The sequence below is a fragment of the Paramisgurnus dabryanus genome, chromosome 1 (genome assembly GCF_030506205.2).
Source record: "Paramisgurnus dabryanus chromosome 1, PD_genome_1.1, whole genome shotgun sequence".
NCBI classification, from domain to species: Eukaryota; Metazoa; Chordata; class Actinopteri; order Cypriniformes; family Cobitidae; genus Paramisgurnus; species Paramisgurnus dabryanus.
Genome location: NC_133337.1, coordinates 32,811,661 through 32,834,084, shown reverse-complemented (window position 1 = coordinate 32,834,084; position 22,424 = coordinate 32,811,661). Strand labels below are relative to the sequence as shown.

The following is a 22,424-nucleotide window of genomic DNA, read 5'->3' as shown; positions in this document are numbered from 1 at the left end:
AGAGGTGGCACAGTTGATCACAGCAAAAAGGTCCTGGTTTTTGAGTTTGCATGTTCTTCCTGTGTCAGGGTTGGTTTACTTACGGGTACTGTGTTTTTCTTTCACAGTCCAAATACATGCAGGTTAGGTTGCCAAATTGTCTCTTTTCAAACTTGTGTATATATTAACTTTGCCATGAATATAGCCATATAAATAACAAAGTACTCTGTAGCACCGTACTATAGTAAATACTATAAGGTATAAATAATCAGTCTAACAATACATCAGTTTAGTTCAAACTACTATCGAGGATGAAGTGATCAGTAACAGACACACATGCAAACTTAAAGGCACTCTTAAGAATAAACTTGAAGCAGATTGTGTTGGAGTGTTTCTCGATAGGTGTATGGGTGGAGAGAGGAGGATAGGGAGTTATGTTGAGAAATGATGCCATTTCTGCGTGCGCTGCAGTATGGCCACTGCAGCATAAATTAAAGAGCGAGGGGAGAGAGAGATGGATGGTCTGCATCTCCTCCTCCGGTAACTATGGCTACTGGCTCCTCATTTAAAAGCAAGGCAAGTGTTTGATTGCTAAGAGAAAAAGACAAGTGAGCTCAAACACATTACATCTAAGACTGATAAATGCTTGGTTGCTGTTAAAGTTATCTTCTGTGAGAGACATTTATGCACAGAAACTCCCAGACAAATATACATGCAGGCATGAATTAATTTCCCTTATTTTATTGTCTTTAAGTGTCTTGTGCCAACTTTTTCTTCCCTCAAATGTTTTGTGCTCTGATGTGACTAGCGGGGAAAAGCATTGTTAACCAATAATAGCAGGGCCTTAACGGTTTAACTTCATCCTATTTCCAAAGTTAAATGCGTTGCACATACCGTTAAGGGTTATCTTTTATGTAGAGATTAGATTAAAAATAAAGCAGCTTTTAAACGCCCACATGAAGAAATAAACATGGCCATGATTATGCCGAATCTCTTACGCACAAAAACACCTACTCATAAAACGGATTGCAAACATTCACACAACTAAACACATTGCACATACGCAAACAGTGATATTTGAAGCCGTCCCAGGGCAGGAGAGAGCGACATCTCTCTCTGTGACTGAAGTTAAATGCTTTCGGGACGCAGCGTTCCTTGATACGCGCTCAGCAGCGCTGCGTTGACAAGATGAAAAGTGGGAAATGACAGGAGCGAGCGAACGGCGCTCGTGTGCGGGAGACAGATGCGTTACTAATATCATTCACATGATTTTGCAACAATCTCAGTTGTCGGGGTGGTATGGGTTTGTGTTTTAAATAAAACATGAAAATCTGAGCACCTCCGCATCTGCTTGGCCCACGTCATTTACTTGGGACACCAAACACATGCAAGCTTCAAAGCAAGCACTATGAGAAAGAAAGGGAAAAACCCAATAGTGACTTGGTAGCGTTTTGACTGATATGAAAGTCCAATTAAGTAAGCAGAGAACCGCAGCGAGATCAAGAAAGCCCCTCTTCATGAATGCGTAGATAACAGGCTCTCAATATTCAGCTCTCTGCTAACACTGCATCAACATGACATGATAGCAATGCAGGTGGGGTGATGATACCAAAGTGATGTATATCTTAATATCCTCACCGTGCCCTCTGCGGATATGATAAGGATATTATAGTGTGAAAATCACAAGGCTCAAGACATATCTGCAGCGTTGTCCAGAATACAGGGTTTACTTGCAGCCATATTCATGCATCACGGGCGGACAGATGACACGGATTAATAGCTTTTTGATTATTATAGATCCGTATCAAAAATAACAATATAAAAAGAAATATGAACCCAAGCGTATCGAGGCCTGGTGTGAGAACATTTAACACAAATCCCATACAACACGGACATAAATCATAACCTCTTCTATTTAACAGCTTAAGCTTTCTCTCACAGACATTTACCATGGTAAGCAGTAAATATATTAATACACACATACTTTTTGACAACTACCGTAAATTAATGTGGGATCTCACAAGGGATCATACACACATTTTGGTACCTCCTTGCTCTGTCTTTAATAAATATAATTAGTGCTGGGCAAAGATTAATCGCGATTAATCGCATACAAAATAAAAGTGATTTTTTGCATAATATACGAGTGCTGCGTGTTATTATTATGTAGGCCTATATATAAATACACACGCATTCATGTATGTATTTAAGAAACATTTACATGTGTGTGTTTGGGTATATATATATATATATATATTGGGTATATATATATATATATATATATATATATATATATATATATACACATATATACGTATATACATACATATATACGTATACGTATACGTATATATATATATATATATATATATATATATATATATATATATATATATATATATATATATATATATATATATATATATATATATATATATATATATATACGTATACGTATATATATATATATATATATATATATATATATATATATATATATATATATATATACGTATACGTATATATGTATATGTATGTATATACGTATATATATATATATATACACACATACATATACATATACACATACACATATACATATATATATATATATATATATATATATATATATATATATATATATATATATATATATATATATATATATATATATATATATATATATATATATATATATATATATATATATATATATACATATATATATATATATATATATACATATATATATATATATATATATACATATATATATATATATATATATACATATATATATATATATATATATATATATATATATATATATATATATATATATATATATATATATATATATATATATATATATATATATATATATATACATATATACATATATTTAAAAACATTATGAAATTAATATATGTATGTGTGTGGGGTTAAATATACATAATAATTACACACATATATATATTTATATATTCAATGTGTAAAAAAAAAAATATATATATATATATATATATACATATCACTTTTATTTTGTATGTGATTAATCATGGTTAACCTTTGCCCAGCACTAATAAATATAAAAATATATATAAAAATAAATATATATTTTTTTATAAAATGCACTTCAATATTTTTTTAAGACACAGATTCAAATAAAATTTTATTAAATGTATTTTAAAGGGATACTCCAGTCAAATATCAAAATTACCCTATGATGTACTTACCCTTAAGCAATCCGAGATACATATGTCTATAATCTTTTTCGAGTTATTTTAGTAAATGTCCTTGCTATTCCAAGCTTTGTAATGGGAGAAAATGGGGATCAGGGAAAATTTTTTTGACTTCAAACAGCCAAAAAGTGCATTCATCCTTCACAGAGGTAATCCACATGGCTCCAATGGTTTAAAAAAGGTCTTCTGTGGGTAATCAATATGATTTTGTACGAAAAATATCCATAGTTCAAACTTTATAAACTGTAACTATCTTCCTGTAACAGCGCCATCTTGGACTTGGACACTTGAAATCGTGAACGTTGGTTGCCATGGGTACGTTGCACAGTGACTTTTGTGAATCTCGTGAATATTACACTTTATTAGTTTGAAAAATTGATATTTTTATTAAAAAATCGTATTGATTACTCGCAGAAGACCTTCATTAAACCATTGGAGTCGTGTGGATTACTTTTGTGAAGGATGGATGCACTTTTTTTTGGCTTCAAACTCAAAATTTGTTTCCTGATCCCTGTTTTCTCCCATTATAGGTTTGGAAAAGCAACGACATTTATTAAAATAACTCCAAATGTTTTAGTGTGAAAGATGATGGACATATATAGTTTTTATTGCTTAAGAGTTATTACATCATGCGTAAAATTTTGATATCTGACCGGAGTAAGACACCTTAAAACCTCTCTTTAGTTTTAAAAAAACAAAAACATATCTAATGTGAACTTTCCTGAGAGTCATTTTGAGTCATTTTGATGTGCAGTTATAGTTACCATGGTAAATTATTGTAGTTACCATGGTAAATTATTGTAGTTACCATGGTAAATTATCGTAAGGGGTTGATCTAGTGTGTCAAGTGAAAGCAGAGATGTATTTGTACTCTAAATGCTTTAGACACTCATTCAAGCTCTCTGTCGGCCTTCCCTCTCATGGTGTCTGTGTTTTTACCCAATTAATGAACAGATGAGCAGCACTACTGCTCATTAGGGCAGTCAGACCGCACAAAAGGGCCACTGTTAATGTCGCGTGTGACATGTGTGCGCACACACAAACTCACGAAAGAAGGGGTGTGCACTTCACTGTGCATGTGACGGACTAGCCATCTTCATCAGTTCATTAAAACAGACTTGCATTAAACCTTTCTAGATTACTTTAATGAAGTCGTCTCTTACACGCAGGGAGGTGTGGCATATTGCATGCTATGGTTGTGCTGCCTGTCACCATCATTAAAATGTGTGATGTTGGATTTAGCACCGATATATCAGAAGTGAACCTTTAATTATGTTTAAATATGACATGAAGCGAAACATGCAACTCTTTTTATTTATTTTAATTTAAGAGCACCTATGGTCCGATTCAAGATTTTACATTTTCTTTAGTGTGTATTTGTACATGATAACGATATGCAAATGGTACAAACCCCAAAGTAAACAATGACGCGAGTTATCGTCTCCAATGTAAATCTCTTTTCTTGGACCACAACAAATACACGGATTGTAGGGCACAGTTTACTTCCTGTGATTGGTGATGTAGACAAGAACGACATTATTATAATTCCTCCCGCTTTGACTCACAGCCTGTAAGTTAACTCCTGTTAGCATTGCGACCGAATCTTTTAAACATGGTAAGGAGCGTTTACGGCTTACGTGGTATTCAGGCCAGTGACAACGTACAGATTAGCTAGCCAATCAGGGACACAGAGCTTTTCAAATACGTGCGTTTCAGGAAGAGATTAAAATCTGTAGCTACAAAAATGTACGGTATGTGAAAAATAATGTTTTTTTTTTAACCACAAACCATGTCAACACATTGTATTATACCAAATACACAAAACAATGTTTTTTTTTAGCAATGACATGGGTGCTCTTTAAATAAAATAAAATATGGTAATATATATTGTATTCGTATTTTAAATTCATCAAATACTTTCGCTTCAAATCTGCTTAATTCCTGCCTCAGGCCATTGAGAAATGCCAGTTTGTTGGCAGAATCTGTTAAACGCCACAACGCATTTTGTCTTTTTTTTTAAACATTTTTTAGAATCATTATTAGAGAAAAAATACACTATATACAAGGAAAAAAATATATACATATATATAAAAGAATTACAACAAAATTACACAATTTTAAATACAATACATATAATTAAAAACAATTGAAATAGTTGAGAAAAATAAACGAAGCTGAAACATGGACTCAGTCTACGTCTGATATTCAGCTAAGTGCACGGAAGATGAAATGGATAAACAACTGCACTCGTACATCAAGGTGCAAGAGTTTTTTATTGCCGTTAAAGTTGGGTTACTGAATATATTAGGATATCGACTGGGTTTTTGTGCCTTTTACCTTTATTCAACAAGGAGTTTTTTTTTTTTGAAGTGAAAGACAAATTTGTTAAATACTACCCAGTCTCACAAAGTTTCATGATATAGTCACGTATTTTTTTTATTCTTTTTTCGTGATGTTATATATATCATGAATTTCCGTGTTTTTTCGTGCTCGTATAACGAATTCCTGTTTTCGTGTGATTATCACGTATTGGTTACTCAACTGCTTTTTCCTATTTTTAAACCATTTGTCGCTTTGGTTTAGGGATAGATTTGGTGCTTGCATTACAATGTCACTCTATACATTGGTTTATACTATTTTTTCAGATTTATTTTTTTTTATATGTCGCCTGGCGTTAGGGTTAGAGTTGGGTTTGGGTAGGGATGTCATTTTATGTAAATCTAACCCTAAACCGAAGCGACAATGGTAAGAAAATAGGTCAAAACAATTGGTTTTGTAACCAATAAGTGATAATCACACGAAAACAGAAATTCGTTATACGAACACGAAAAAATGTGGAAATTCGTGAAAAAATTTTTTTTCTCTATTTTTCCATTTTTTTATATAGTAAAACAAGCCATTTCCCCATACAGATGTGTAATGGAGATTTTAAAGCTGGGCCATGTTCTGTTAATCCCGAGTCCAGAGTTCGATAAGTCATGCTCACAGCTTTGCTCCCACCGGGTTACAACTGGCAGCTGTGCGCTGCTATTTAAAGATCAGACACACGGAGGGAGAATCCAAATGTAGAAGCTGAGATCTGAAGCCCACTCAAAACTACTGTAGTGTCAGTTCAGCCAAACATCTCCCAGACTTCAAGTGCCTATGGGCCCAGACAGATGAGCGTTCAAACCTGAACAACAAAAGGCAGTCTGATGTCTGTAAGAGGATGACTGTTTATCTTGCGTATGGGATTGATCTCCACGCATGATTTTTTTTAATAGGGACATGCTGTCTATATTGTTCAGGTTGTATTGTTAAAGGCGGGGTGCACGATCTCTGAAAGCCAAAGTTGACATTTCAAATCACCTAAATAAACATGCCTTCCTTTGATAAACCCGCCCCACACATACACAACCCAGGCAACGATGTCGGTTATAAGACACGCCCCTTACTGCTGGTTGGCTACAAGTGTGTTTTGGTACTCGGCACGACTCCCTTTTCCAAAGCGTTTCTCAAAAATCATACACCCCTCCTTTAATGTTTTACATAACATTTGCAACATTGCATTCTATATACCATTATATAGGAATGGTACTGAGATGTGTGCTTCTTGTAGTATAGAAAATAATTTTGAAGCATTCTTGATGATATCACATAATGAATGCATAACGTTATTAGTGGAAAGCTTGGTGTCTCTCCATAGATCATTCTGTGCTGACGTCTGACCTGTTAAAAAAATCTGCTGGCACCCCGTGTTCAGTGTGTCAGCAGATAAAAAGTGTGAAAATGAGTCTGGCACAGTAAATGGGATGTAAATAAGAGTACCTCCCCCACCCTGCACTAACTAGTTTTTTTTTTGTTAATTTGCGTTTTCCGAACCCATTAGGAAGACATTGCGGGCTGAAAGATAAGAACGCTTTGAATTAAGATGGGGTCTTTCATTATTATTCATAATCAGCTCAATTAAAAGTCATTAAAATCAGGCTATGGTCTTCTAGGTTCTATTACAGCTGTCAGTCTTCTTGCATGCTCATTACATGTTATTGCTAAATAATTGGTGCTTTTCACCCCCCAAGATACACCAGTCCTATTTAGTCAGCTAGAGGCTATAAAATCAGCTGTCATTTATTTTTATGTCCATGCATTCATGGCTGCATTTATTTACTTTTGCATTAAATTGAACAGCGTATTGGTTTAAAAGTCTAAATGCTGAAGTAAATGTCTTTTATTAGAACTGTACTTAAGTAGTTTGGATTTTTTTTTCAATTAACATGACTCCAGTGCCAAGTTTCACTCAAGATTTAAACTCCGTTCTGGGGGAAGCACTTTATGAGATGGTGTGACATGGTTTTAATCAGTCCTGTGCACTGTGAGCACTGCATTTCCATTCATTAAAGTCGATCTCCAGGTTTATTGGCCTCAGTAATTACATCTCCCATCGTAACTGCTGCAGCAAAGGTCATAATCCATCATAGGATCATTATCTCCTAATCAGACTAAACTCACTTTACATGTTGATGTGAAAAGGTTATTTGCTCCGGCACTTGCCGTCGGTTTTACCTTACGTTTTGCGAGGTCCGGACGTCACCTGACCCGTTCAGTTTAAGCCACCGTAATGGCAGGCAAGGACAGCCGGGAGCGAATATGAAATAAATGGCGCCAGCAAGAGTTTTATGGCAAAAGAGTTCACTGTGCACTTTAATTAAAAAATGTGTACATCCAAAACTTAAAGGGGTCATAGCGTGAAAATCTGACTTGTTTTCATATTTAAGTGCTATAATTGGTTCCCCAGTGCTTCTATCAACTCAGAAAATGTGCAAAAGATCAACGCAGTAACTTAGTTTCTTTAAACCATTTTCTGCAAGCATGTGAAAATTTAGGTCGTTCAGATTTCGCCTGTTAAGTGAGGTAGGTGGCAAGGCCAATTACAATAATACCACCCCTTAATCTGCACTATCCAACCACGTCACTGCCATTTAGTGCATGGACAAAGAGCGAGAGAAAAGATAATTGACAGCACAATTGAGTTTTAATTACAAAAAACCACCATCATTGTGATCAGTGTTTGAAAACAGCGCAAATTTGGGCAGGCTTACAAAATGGCAATTTTAACATGCTAGAATTAATTATCTGTGGGGTATTTTGAGCTAAATCTTCACATACGCACTCTGGAGACACCAACGATTTATTTTACATCTTAAAAAAAATTCACAATATGACCCCTTTAATAGATGAAACATAAAAGATCCCTATAATGCCTTTTATCATGTATCAGCCCAGTTATTTTCCACTATTAAACTATAAGCAGGGCTCCAGACTAACTTTTTTCACTAGGAGCACAGTGGCCCCCAACTGAAAATTTTAGGGGCGCAACCAGAAAATTTAGGGGCACACACCGTAAATTAACATGCTATCCAAATATTCACATTTCTACACTGTATTACTAATAAATACTTGATTATATATATGATGATAGATGCAGAAAGTACAATGTGCTGTTTTAAATTCAGTGTCCCATCACTAAAATTCAATGGCACACTCTCAAATTTTGGTGGCAAAATGCGACCATTTGGTAGCAGTCTGTAGCCCTGATAAGATCCTTATACAACATGTTGAAATCTTAAGGTTTGTGGGGTTTAAACAGTCTGGTTATAAATTATTGTTCAACCAATATCGATATGAATGCTACAGCGCTCAAGCGTTTTACGATTGCCTGCCAAAAGGGCGGAGTTAAGGCTGTGTGACGTCAAATGCAGACGCTCTATATAAGCCTTTATTTGCATTTTTAAAGAAACACTTAATACCATGTTGACACACGTGGGTGTGCTTGCATAAGCGTATTGCTTTTGACAGTTGAGATCATGCAAAACGTGATTTGCATGACAAACCCGGCAGCTTTTCCTTCCTTAAATATTTCTGCTAAAATAAAAAACCAACATTTAATGCTGTTAAACCTTAAAGGCTCCTTTAAATATAAATATTGAAACGCAAAACAGTTTTACCTAGTCATTTGTTGAATCTAAAGGTCTTCATTGCCCATGATGGGTAACTGCAAGTTTGTGCGAGTTTGTGTGATGACATCACTGACGACTACTGCGTGTTTATGTCATTGAGCTTTACTTAGCCAAATCAAATAAATGACTCTCTTCCGATTGGTCTCTTGAGCTTTGTACAAACGGCGTCACATCAGGCATCTGACAGCTTTCTCACAAACCTCCGGTAGGTCCGGCTGGTGATTTTTAACGTCTATGTTTAAACAGTCTGTAGGAGCCATACAGCAGATGTAAACGGTTTCATGACACACCTCCCTTTAAGATACTATTACAAGCCTTTGAAAATCCTGTCCTGTGGCAGTGTTTAGATGTTGGACTTTACTGTATGTCTTACCGGGAGAGTAATGCCTTAAAAAGGGATTTCAGGGTGTGATTCAGATCAGTAACGGTCATCCGACAGTAACTTTGAAGTTGGTGATATTGCCCAGGAAAGGCCAGTGTTGGGTTAAATCATGCCAACAATGTACTTAAAAATAGAGATCCTTGCTATTTAAGTTGTAGCCTAGGGAATCTCTTTTGTACTGTAGGATTCATAGTCATTAAGTTATTAAATGTCATTACATGTAGAGAGTTGTGCGATACCACTCATTCTGAGATTTCAGGGTCAAGTGAGCGCTGAGTAGAGACCATATCAGAATAGAAACAGAGCTAAAGATTTCTTTTACATTTAAAAAAAATAGTGTGAAAATAAGTGAGCGAAGCTGAAACAGGGAGAGGGAAGGAGGAAAAGGAAACGGAGGGACAGAGTGCTGTGTTATTGTCTACTCAATCATTTAAGCTTTTATAGAGGTAATCAAAAAATAGTGGCCAGAATCAGAAGTGCCATAAGATTTTTGTGTCCAGGGTTTTGAATGCTGCTTGAAAATAAAAACAGGAAATTGAGTTCCTTTTAGGAATTAATCACCTATTCAATTATTTGTATTCGGTCTGTCGGGCTGCCTTTTCCCCGTTTTAAGATAATTTGCTTTAAAACAAATTCATAATTTGTGTCATATTTTTCTGGTAATAGAGCAAAGAAAATAAGTATTTTTATATGTTTAAACATTTAACTAACGCTTAACAGGACTCAATATCATTGAAAAATGTAGAATTGGTAAAGGGTTGAGCACGGGTCCTTGCGGGACTAATCAAAAATGCACCATTAGAGTGCTTCATGTTTTACTTGTTTATATAACAAGTTTTTTAAAAGGTAATTTTTGCCCCATCTATTGCTTTTACATATGTAAAATTGTCATATGTACCCTTTTGGGCTGAACAACTGCTTCAGTGCTGCAGAACTGTGAGTGTACATGGATTTCCGTACTCCGAGCTGATTGAGTGTTGATATAATTACGTCGAACATGGAGCTGAGATTTGTGGGAAATAATGTCTTTGTTGCCAACAACAGTCTCTGTGTGAGATATTACTTGAGCATGAAAAGGAAAGACTCTGAAAGGCTAATTATATGACTGTGCAGAATTAGCTCTCGAAGAGCCGATTCATCAACTCAATGATGTACACTTGCTGCACTGATCAGGGTTTATTTGCATAAACTGAGCATTTTGATCAAACTGTGATCTATTAATAGGATATTTTGCACCCTCACAGATAACGGTGAGAAACACGAAGGTTTTTTGTGTCGACTAAAGCCTAATGCACGCTGTGCAATTTTCTTTCTGTCCTTTATGACAGTTTCTTGTCAGATTATGTGATATGACCCTGGTGAGATCACACTGTGCATCATCCACTGACTTTTATGTCAAAATATACAAAGTATACGAGTTTGGTCTCACAAGGCAAAGTCATTGCCAAGCTCGTACAGGTCTAAGTGGTTAAAAAAACACATTGGACTGTAGTCAGGTTCATCATTCTCTCAGTGTGCTACATCTGGTGGTGTAGTTCAAGCCCCGGCTCTTTGTCCGAGTTTCTTTTACTTCTTAAGCCAAAGGTTCCTCGAGCTCAGTCCCTTATGTGCTCGGATTGAACAAAAGGCTTCTGAAAAAGCATCTGATTTCAGTTGTTGTCTTTCTGTAAGGGACACAGAGACGCTCGCTCAGGGAAAGAGAGCCGCCTTTGTGCTGCAGGAGGTAGCCAGGCAGCGAGCGGTCCAAATGACCTGATTCTGCTTCCGCGCCTCTGGAACGAGTACAGATGAGAAACCGGCGCCTGCGCCGATACAGAGGCTTTAAGTTGCTCTTGTCTAACCATTCCCTCCTCCTTTTTTACACCTTCAGACACGCAGCGTGAAATTGCCAATAACGCAGCAGCTTGTTCGTGCGCACCGTGCCGACAGCAAGCGAGGGAGTTGTAGATGGAAAGTAGAAAAGGTGAAGTAACCAGAAAGTAAAGATTGATGGGTGGCACGGAGGGCGCCCCCTCTCGTGCATCACGCTCGGGTGGGCCGTCGAAAAACGCTGTTTGTGTTCAAATGCAGAATACGGAAAGAGTAAATGTCATGTTTATGTGGCTAGGTAATGAAAACGTGTCTGCCTCCTGAAAGGTTGATAGACAGGGAGCCTATTTCACTAGGTTTCAGCACATAGGGTCTGATTGGCATGTTGTTCACCTTGCCAGAAATAACGTGGCATATGCCAATGAGGAGACGAGATGACACATGCTCTGTCTCTAAACCCAATCTCTGTGTCACTGGCATATGCCATGTGAAGCCTGGGCCTTCTGATAAAATATCCGCAATGCCAAAAGGCATTAGTCTGTGTCACAGCTATTTGTGGCACGATATGGCTGTCAATGTCTTTATTCTTAGAGCTAAGCTACACTTTAGACACCAGAGCAAAGAAGCAATATTGGACATCTCAATGAGGATTCAACAATATTCCTAAACCTGTTGACACAGTCAGTTAGACTAAATTGGATTTGTAGCTATTTTTTTGGCTGAGTTCAAATACATAGTACCATTAGGGGGTGTGTACACATTGTTTCCAATGAAAGCGCAGCACTTTTCAAAAACACCTGCTGCTGGTGGGTTTTGGCACTCTGCTTTTTTCTGCATTCAGTGCTATGCGCCCAGAGTTGAAAACTTGTTGACTTTGGGTGAAATGCTCAGCTCGTCAATGTCACTTTCTCTCAGCCGTCAAATTACAGTGGAGTAGGGGTGGGACAGATATCACAGTATCACAAGTATCACAGCAACCAAAGCACTTGGTTGATAAAAACGCTGGCAGGCACCCACAGTTGGCATCTGCCTGGCATTTCAGCCACATTTGAATGCTTTGGTGTACATACCCCCTTAAAGATCAGTAATGCTATTCTCATCAAGCAATTTTGAGTTTAAAAGATGTCTAATAGCCATCCGAACACAGCCCAGACGTTAATGCTACGTACACACCAAATGCGGGGCATCGCGTTACTCGCTCTAGATTACTTGCGGGATTTAACTTCATGTCATGCGAATTTTTCGCTAGAGTTGAATATTTTTGAGGCGAATAGCACGTGTTTTCGCGGCAAACGCGCCGCCCATATCCCCTCATTCGCATCGCCCCACGCGAGGACGCGTCTGATCACGTCTTTCCATTGACTTTGTATGTAATCTACTCGTGCAAATCGTTGAACAAAGCGAAAATTTTGGGCTGTCAGTGAAAATTTAATAGAGGTCTAACTACAGCTGCATAACAATTAATTGCAACTAATCGTTTACAGAATAAACTTTTTTTTTTGTTTACATCATACATGTGTGTTTACTGTGTATAGTATTTACGTGTATATATATAAATTTACACACATGTATAATTTTAAGAAACAAATATAATATAAATTTATTAAGTATTTATATATAATATAAATTAACGATTAGTTGCAATTAATCGCCATGCAGCCCTACATCTTAAAAATAAATAAATAAAAATAAATAAATAAAACCAAATACCTTGTAGTCACTGTTGACTTCGCTTACATCCCACAAAAAATTTGGCATGATACCAAATTCAAGTTTGTTTTGGCTAGAAGTGGGCTACTCATAGCCAGCTTATATCGGGTCTATAGCTAACCTAGTCGTACACACACTATTCTGTTTCTGCCAGTGATTGGATCTCTGCTGTTTTGGGGTTTTACACTTTTTGACCCATGTAAGCAGGATAAAGACTGCCGTAGGGCTTGATTGCGTCCGCGTGTTATTTTCATTTGCCTGTGTAAGCAGGTGCGCATGTTAAAGCAGGTTGCTGCTGTATCAACAACCCGTGATGATTCATGGCCCCCAGTACGAACAGAAGGCATCTGCAGAAAGACTTACAGTGCAGAAAACCGATCTTTCATGTAGCTGCGCCTTTCTAACTAGAGCCGCGTGCTAGATACGAGGACCATTAGTCTGGCCTCGCGCAGCCGAGCCGTGCCGCATGCAGGCTTCAGCTGACAGCAGAACATTTCTAAAGGTCAGATATCTGCAGAGAAAAGGAAAAAACGTATACAAGTTTGAACATTTCCTTATTCACTCACTCACACTCTCTCTCTCTCTCCTTCATTTCTCTATTTATTTTTCATTTCGACTTCTATTGAGTGCACCGAGAATTGAGTGTGGTGTTCTGCATCGATTCGCCCGATCACTCATAAACCGCCATTTTAGAGAGACGGCCCCCGTCTTCCATTTGCTTAATGAAGGGTCTTGTATCTCCTGACCGCTGACAAATAGACATTTGCTATATTGCATGTAAAGACCTGTCCGCTCGTGCCGACCGGTCACTTGATTGATCGCGTCTCTCTCCGAGGTTGGCCCGATCCGCTCCTCCGGGGAATCAAATCGCTACGGATTTGTCCCTTAGACCACAATGGATTTTCAAACAATGATGGGCTCTGAGGACAGACATCATTAGCCAGGGTCTATTGTTATTAAGATAAACATAGCCTGAAATGTAATTCAAGTCTCATCAGGGGAGTATGTACATTATTTCTGTGCATACAAAGAGTTTGTGATTGATGATATACACCCAGATGCTTCCTCTCATGACCTGGGCATCGCTCAGTTTTGCCCTTTACCCACATCGTCACAGGGGGCCGAACTGTGGCTCGTGCCTCAGGGCAAAATGCAATTCAAGCTGTCTCATATTTAATGATTTAAGGGGGAGAATATGCCATTAAGAACTGAAATATTAATGGTAATAATCTTGAGACACCTGTTATTGGCCAACCTTTAAGAACCAAATCAGACCTTTTAAAGTGGCTAACTTTGTGTGCCTAAAACGTTATACTGTACATTACAAAACACGAGTATTGTGACATGAAATAACAGCAACCAATTTAACTTCTGTAATATGATTTATTTCTAGAGAAACAGGATATTCAATAATACAAAGTTTTTCTTAAAGGAGCATATATCTTAATTTTATATTATTAAAGGAGAACACTACAGTTTTTCAATATTTTATTATGTTCTTATCTCAACTTAGACAAATAATGCATACCTATCTTTTTTTAATGCATGCACTTAATCTTTGTACAGCGCGTCGTGAATTTGTTAGCATTTAGCCTAGCCCCGTTCATTCCTTAGGATCCAAACAGGGATAAGCAGAACAACTAAATTTAAACAGGTTTGTAACAACATGAGAATGAGTAAATTATGACATTTTTATTTTTTTACTTATCTTATTTACTTATCTAGTTATCTTTTTTTACGATGGAATATTTTGCAATAAGAAATTGTACACAATAAGACCAGAAATCTACATGGTAAGTAGGGTCAGATTTTATTTCATGTCATTTAATTCCTTTTATCACACGGCTCGTTGGAAAGCTTGATTCTGATTGGCCAGTTGCAACATTTGCAGTTTTTTTATTCACAGATAACAACCGCTCAAAATTAAAAAGGGTAGAGTTTAATATTACACAAAAATAAATATTAATATTTCTTGAAGTAACATATATGACATATTTACAAATGATTAAACTAAATAATGTGTTTGTGACATTTAAACATCTTGTCTTATCTTAAAAAACAAAAGTAAATGGGTTTCTTTGTGGAAGGTCTGCATTCATTAAAAATAAAATATAAAGCAAATAAAATATATCAAATAAATATTTAATGTTCCTTTAATTATGAGGTAAATTGCAGTGTAATAAGCAGGATAATGTACAGGCAGCCAGTTGTTATGGTGAAATAAGCCCCTTCAGTTGTTTCATGTTGGGTCCTGACCACAATATGGAGGCTTAATTCTGCGATAACAACCTATTTGCCTATACATTATCCCTTACTTATGTGACATTGCCTGTGAAAACCCATCTAATGAAATTTTTGTGATTTTCGTTTTTCTTCATAAAATCATCCTATATTTGTGTGAAAAAATAACCTTGATATCCTTGATATTGATAAGCTCCTGTTCTTTCTGTGTTTTTGAAGCTTTGATTTGTGTTTACAGTGCGCAATATAACATGTGTTCATGTTTCACGTGTAAAAAAACACGGTATTTTTCACACAATTTACTTATCTGTATACCAGTGTCCTAAAAATGGTCTGATATCTTCTTTGTTCTATGAAGTCCCTCCTTCAGAAATATGCATCGAGTAGCAGCTTAGCTTGCCGTTATCTTAGCTGGCGACTGACGTATTCCTGTGGGCGGAGTTTAGTGAAAAAACTGTTCTAGTGACGTCATTTAAGCAGGAAGTAGAAGGCTTTAGTCCATACGGCCCATTCGCTGTAGGCATTGAAAGGCGAATTCTGTTAAAGAAAATATATCGCCTGCCATTGAACTTTGACCTTTACCAATTTTACAGGTATTATTTATGCTATTATAGCAACATTACACACACACACACACACACACACACACACACACACACACACACACACACAAACTAGGGTTTAAAAAATGGGATCAGAAAGAACATGACCTTTAATACTGACTGAGGAAGGTCATGTCAAAGATTAAAACACATCTGAAATGCATGCAAATCAAACTTTAATGCTTGTTATTTCTTAATGAGATTATGAGACTTTGGATTTCACAGACAAGGCCACAAATGTATAAAATTCCTATAAAGGTTTTAATAAACATAAGATATCTGCACAGAATAACATTCATACTACATATCAGTCTTTGTCCGAGGAGACAGTCGTGAATGAATAAAAGGCCTTGAGCGTATCATATTTGGCAGCGCTTGAAAATTGTTATGGGTTTCATGCCCTGAACAAATCAAAGCCTTGGGCATCATTAATCACTATTTCGACTTGTTTGACACTTTATCCTGAGGTCTGCACGGCTGTTTCAATGAACGCCGTGGTGTCCAAATCCCTCACTGCAGACTGAAATATGAAAGCATTACAACATTACTATTTCTTTATCAGAAGCCGTACATCACTTCATTGCGGTTGACACCCGCGACTTTCCCGCCATATGTCATGCGTCACAAAGTCACGCCGCTTTAACCTAAAACGCCACCTTTTTAGACGCTTTTAACTTGAAATGATAAATGCACATCACACATATCAGATAATCCTCATCACCCCTTTTCAAATATGAGTGCTAAATAGATGTAAATAGTGACAATGATTTATGTGCTGTGAAGCTGCGTTCAAATGGTACGGTAGACGTGTATTTACCGACAGTTTTTTTTTTAAAGGCATTCTTTGTTTATGCTAAATTTAACATCCATTGTCTCTCTCTGTTGTTAGCTCCTTACCATTGATGACAACTTTTGTGGTCTGGATATGAACGCCCCACTCGGCGTCTCTGAGATGGTACGTGGGATTCCTCTATTCTCGGAGTCCAAGGACAAGATGATGTCTGTTATCGCCTACGTGTACAAGAACCACTCTCTGGCTTTTGTGGGCACCAAAGGTGGCCGCCTGAAAAAGGTAAGACCATTGTTTTCTCTAAGGAGCGACTTGAAATGGCAATGGATTCTTTGAGAGCGATCTATTGTGGTAACCTTTTAAAAACCATACGAGATCCAGCAGGTCATGTTCGGTAATTGCTAACATCAGGAATTACTATGGAGGCAGCATGACGCATGAAAAAATCAAAGGTGGTCTGCTACACTCCACCCTGTAAGAACATTACATCCAGCGGGTGTGTAGAGAGTAACATTTGGTAAATGGTGCCGTGAATGGCTGGCAAAGAGGACTACGGGAATCCCTACGCAGGCAGAGACTGTCGGGGGTAATTGGATGATGCGGTGCAGAAGCTTTCGGCCTGGTACCCTCTCCTCTGACTGAGCCTTTGTGGAGCCGTGTCTGAGACGAATCTGAGGGCCGGCCAGACATCGCATAGAGCAGAAAATAACATTAAAATAGAGGGAGGGGAAGACAGACAGAGAGGGAGAGAGAAGGACAGTATCATTCTTCTCAAGTGCTAAACCTCCAGGGTATCGACATTACAGGCGGACAAATCTTTGCCAAAAGGCAGAATTCCAATTTTGAAGCATTATTGTTATTGTGGCAACCTGATGGATACAGCAGTGGATGAGAACTCCAGAAATCCATTTCTGTTGAAAGTAGAGGAAACTGTTGCATCTAAAGACCTTTTTACACCTGGTATTAATATGCGTTTTGGTCGAGTATAGATGTTAATGTCCAGAAGTAGTCGAAAACACATTTGACTGGATTGCTTTTGTGGTGTAGACGCTCATGAGGATAACTAGCAAAGATCTGCTTATTTTTGAACAGTGGTTCTCAAACTGGGGGCCGCGAGATGGTCCCATGTTTTATGACATTTATAAAATATATTTATCATAAATTCTGTATTATTAAACCTCAGAAAAATTTGGCTACTGACCAACAGCAATTTGTTGTATAATTTAATATGTTTGTTTAATTAAAATAAAAAAAATATGTCATACATTTTCTTTATGGGGGCTGTGAAGGTGCACTGAAAAAAAATGATTCCTTCAATTTACTCAGTTTTTTTAAGGAAAGTGGTTGCAATCAATTTATTAAAGCTACATTAAAACAAAAAAATAAAAAAACGTTTTTTTTTTTTTCAGTGTGTGCAATGTACACAAAGGGGGCCGCACCCTGAAAAAGTTTGAGAACCACTGCTTAAGAAACCTGTTTTCATGCCTTTACATGCAAATCAATATACCGGCTATGCAGAAAACTACATTTACATGGGATTTGGAGATTGGTAAGGTTTCTCGCAGACAGTGACGTCACCACCTATAGTACATATATTCATTCAAAAAGCCAGTTGGAAATGTGTCTTAAGCTGTACAGTTGTACTGCAGAACCTGTAAATGTAACATGAGCTTTAATTTTTGTATTTCTCTGCCAACCTCTTGCGTCAAGCGCAGACTTTTATGCGTTACTTTTGCGAATTATCTTTCACATGCGGAGACGTGCGCAAATGAAGAAAACGGCGAGAAAGCCGGTTAAGGTGTTTCATGCAACAAGAAATCAGGGTACCTGTGCAGATCGTTATTTGCTTATGCCATTTATTTAGCTTTTCCCGATTAAAGAAAATCACTTTACGCATTTACATGACCACACACATTATCAGTTTATTAAGCATAGTCGGCGTATGGCTGTGCATGTAAACGCACTGAATGTTTCTTCATCGGTCTTGACTACTAACCAGTCCTTCCAGAAAAAGAGTTTTTTTGTAATTGTTTCAGGCAAAAATCCTTGATCTTGTGGCACGTTTGCTTAAAAAATGCGATAGAATTTGCGGGATATTTATGCAATTTTATGCAATGAAATTGCAGGAACTTGCAAAAACTGCGGGAACCTGCAAAAACTTTTTGCAGCTTTTCAATGATGTTCACGTTACATAATCACGTCACTTCATAACGTTCCCATGGCAACAGGGGACATGGCTGTGCTTGTGTGAAGTAAATGCAACATTTTTCAACTTTCTGCTAAGATATTTGTGATTTTTGCTACGAAAAAAAAAAGAGACTGACTAGCGCAAACTCAATGTTCAGTGCGGTCTTTAGGCTATCATTGCTAAAAACGAAGCAGCGCTCCACATCTTAGTAGTTTTCATTTAGCGAGCATGTGAAAGTTGCGCTGGCTTATTTTATCAATTGCTCTGAAATATCTGAGAAAGGGGCTTCTGGGATGCCCGATGCTGTTTACTAACAACACACTGACATAATATTATTGCACATCATCTTAAACCCTTTAACGACTCGCCCAACGACCCTTCAAAGTAATCAGGACAAAAGCCGTCAAAAGAGACAGATTACCAGGTGTGAACGGGAATGTGAGTCTCCACTTGTGATTCGATCGGTTAAAACGCATGGTTATAACATGTGTAAACGGAGGATAAGAAAAGTTAAATGTGTCTTCTTTTGTTGGAGAATATGATACAGGCAGAAAATAGCAGTTACTAATAAAGTCCAAAACCAAAATATCACTAGGGAGCAGACAGGCAACACAATGAGGGTCTTTCTTTTGGCCAGAAGGACTAACATAACCACACACAGACTCACACACAAACCTTTTAGTTGCCATTTCGGTGATTGCAGATCTCTGTGGGAAAACAGCAGATGATGTCACCGTTGACTTTTAGACAAAACGAGAAACACACGTCTCACAGTCATTAATCAATGAAAACGAGTTTATTACCATCCCTAATGGATAGTGAATTATAGACTGCCATCACGTCACATTTAAGAAATTGTTTACTAGCGAATGACAAGCTTGTCAAAAGACGTAAATGTTATTCGTTGCATCTCTGACTCTCTGTTTATAAGACCATTGAGATTGCTTTGCTAGTAAAGGTGATGCTTACAAAGTCCTACAGTAGATGATGTATAATTTAATTTTCAAGAGCTGATGAAGATGACGTAATAGACAGTCAATATTTATTATCTCTGTATACCGTGCATTTAAACCTCTGTGAATGTTGGTATTAGGATTACTTAGGTGAACATGAAAGCTGAATCCCCACCCGGCATTTATTTTAAACTTAAAGAAGGATAATCCAGGGTTTACAGCGTTTACGGCTACGCTCCTCCAACTGTAGTTAGCATCCTTCATTTGATTGACTCGGAGAGGAGGCGCAACGGCAGAATTTTCGCTGCAGCCAAACCCTAGAGAGAAGCCGTAAACAAGTTTTTAACCCTCTTGAGAAAATCACACAGACATATTTCTATGCACACACACAAACACGGCTGTCAGTAGAAAACTGAACAAAAAACGTAACGTTTGCTGCAGCAGTTGTTCGGCACCCTGGCACTGTGATGAACCTCCACACCAGATGTGGTTCTGGGACTTTGAAACCTTTTTATCACCTCCCACTTTATCTTTCTGCCTCCGTCTATCTGTTCATCCATCCCTCTTTCTCTCAAACCAACTGTGTCTCTTTATCCCCCACCATCCTGTGTATCCCCTTTTCCCCACAATCTTGTGATTTCAGACAAGCTGTCATTTTTTACAACTTTCAGCTTGGTGCAAATGATGTATGTGCACACATGAACTTCAAATGTTATAGCTAGTGGGAAACCAGTGGTTGGTTTTTATGAGTTTGAGGGTGTCAATAAAAAAAAAAATGGTGAAAGCTAATTTAATTTTGCAATTGTGAATGTTGACTGTATAGTTATTTATGAAGAAAAAATACAATAAAGCTAAAGTCTACTCATCTTCCATAATCTCTGTAGGGCTAAATTTACTAACAGCTTGCGTCAGCACAAACCATAATTTTGGCGTTAAATAAAGACTGTTAAGATTTACTAAAGACGCGCAGTGGATAGTTAGCTTTAAAACATTGTGGTCTATTTTTGCGACTGATCTTATTATGCATTTTTAGGAGTTTCCCTTCCAGACGAAAAATGTATGGGATTATTTAACACGATTTACTAATGTTTGCGTGTGTGATATTACTGGTATTTGCGCCATTATTTAACGCTGAAAAAATCATGTCTTAAATCATTTTGCGCTTGAAATGGCTGCAATTGTTGCTAGAGGAGGCATCATGGAGCGCATGGTACAAAGCAGGGGATTTTTTTTAACACGTAACAGTTTATTTGGAATGCTAGAGGAACATATTATTCAAAAATATTGTTTGCCTAGCCATGTTATTTTTTTGTTTGCTGGAGGAAATAAAAAAGGAGTCACTTGGAGAAGTCACACAATACCAGACATTTCAAAACTTCTTGTAACGCTTAATTTTTCATCCTCTGGTTCTTTTCAGTGTACTTCCTTAGCTGGGATTTCACAACCCGAATTTTCAGCTGAGCCGTGGTGCTAAACTCAAGCGTATTCAGGTGTTAGTAGATCACCCGCAGCACTGCTTATTTGCGTTGCTCTTAGTAAATTGCGTTTGTCATTATAAAAATCAGCTGTTGGCACCTGTGCTATTTTAAAAACGCAGGTATTACCACTCCCTTCTGTGCTTTTTTGGAATTGCGCTCTCGTGCTAATTTGCCCCATTTAGTAAATCTGGCCCTTATTGTATGACTCATTACTAGCTACTCATTTCAAAAGTTACATTATTACTTCACTTATTACTCCCAGCCAATAGTAATTAGTTATACTACTAGTTACATTCCTTTTCTGTTACACACCAAAAATATGTAATTGCATAATGTTTGTAGTCTGTGAATCCATGAAAGTTACAAATAAATAAAGAGTACAACTTTTTTTAAACAACTTTTGTAATTTAATAAATCAGTAACATAAATACTAAACTCTACAAGAGGGCTCAAGCAGGTGGAACCAACCAAACATAATGGAAGAATGAAAAAGAGCTAGCTTAGTACGTTGGTGACGTTTTGACAAAAAGTAGTAATTAGCTATTTTCTTATTTTCTTTTTAATTTGTTGCACTATTTTTTACTAGGAAAAGTAATATTTTTACAGTTAAGGTCGATTTATAGTCGTGCATAGGTTCTACGGCGTAGGCTATCCGTAGCCTGTGCGTAGCTCTGGGTAACCTGACGCGCACCTCGCAAAAATTTTAACAGCGCGTCAGATCTACGTGGACCGCAAGCGCTGTGATTGGTCCACCAGAACTTCTCCCGTCAGGTAAAAAAAACTGCGTCATAGGTATTTCCGTTTGTGACGGTGAAAACAAAGATGAGCCAACTTGAGGAGTGATTTAACTCAAACTGCAACAAAAGTCGCTGTTTATTTACTTCCATCATTGCTGGTCTTCTCAAATTATACACAACAAGTTGCTGTTTCTTCTTCGGGTTAACTTGCCAAGCTTCTTCTTCTCTGACGGTCGCGCTGCTACTGTGGTTACACGCGTGGATACTGCCCACCAGTGGTCACGCGTGTGTTTGCACGTCAGCGGGGACGACGACGC

General features: G+C 37.3%; 1 protein-coding gene across 2 annotated transcripts in view; it reads left to right on the top strand.

Moving 5' to 3' along the window:
* plxna4 (plexin A4) overlaps window positions 1–22,424 on the top strand; it is a 288,289-nt gene that overhangs the window by 24,582 nt on the left and 241,283 nt on the right. For both annotated transcript variants that reach the window (XM_065289686.2, XM_065289685.2), the window contains exon 3: window positions 16,851–17,033. In XM_065289686.2, the coding sequence (XP_065145758.1) occupies window positions 16,851–17,033 (183 nt within the window). The remainder of the gene's footprint in view (window positions 1–16,850; window positions 17,034–22,424) is intronic.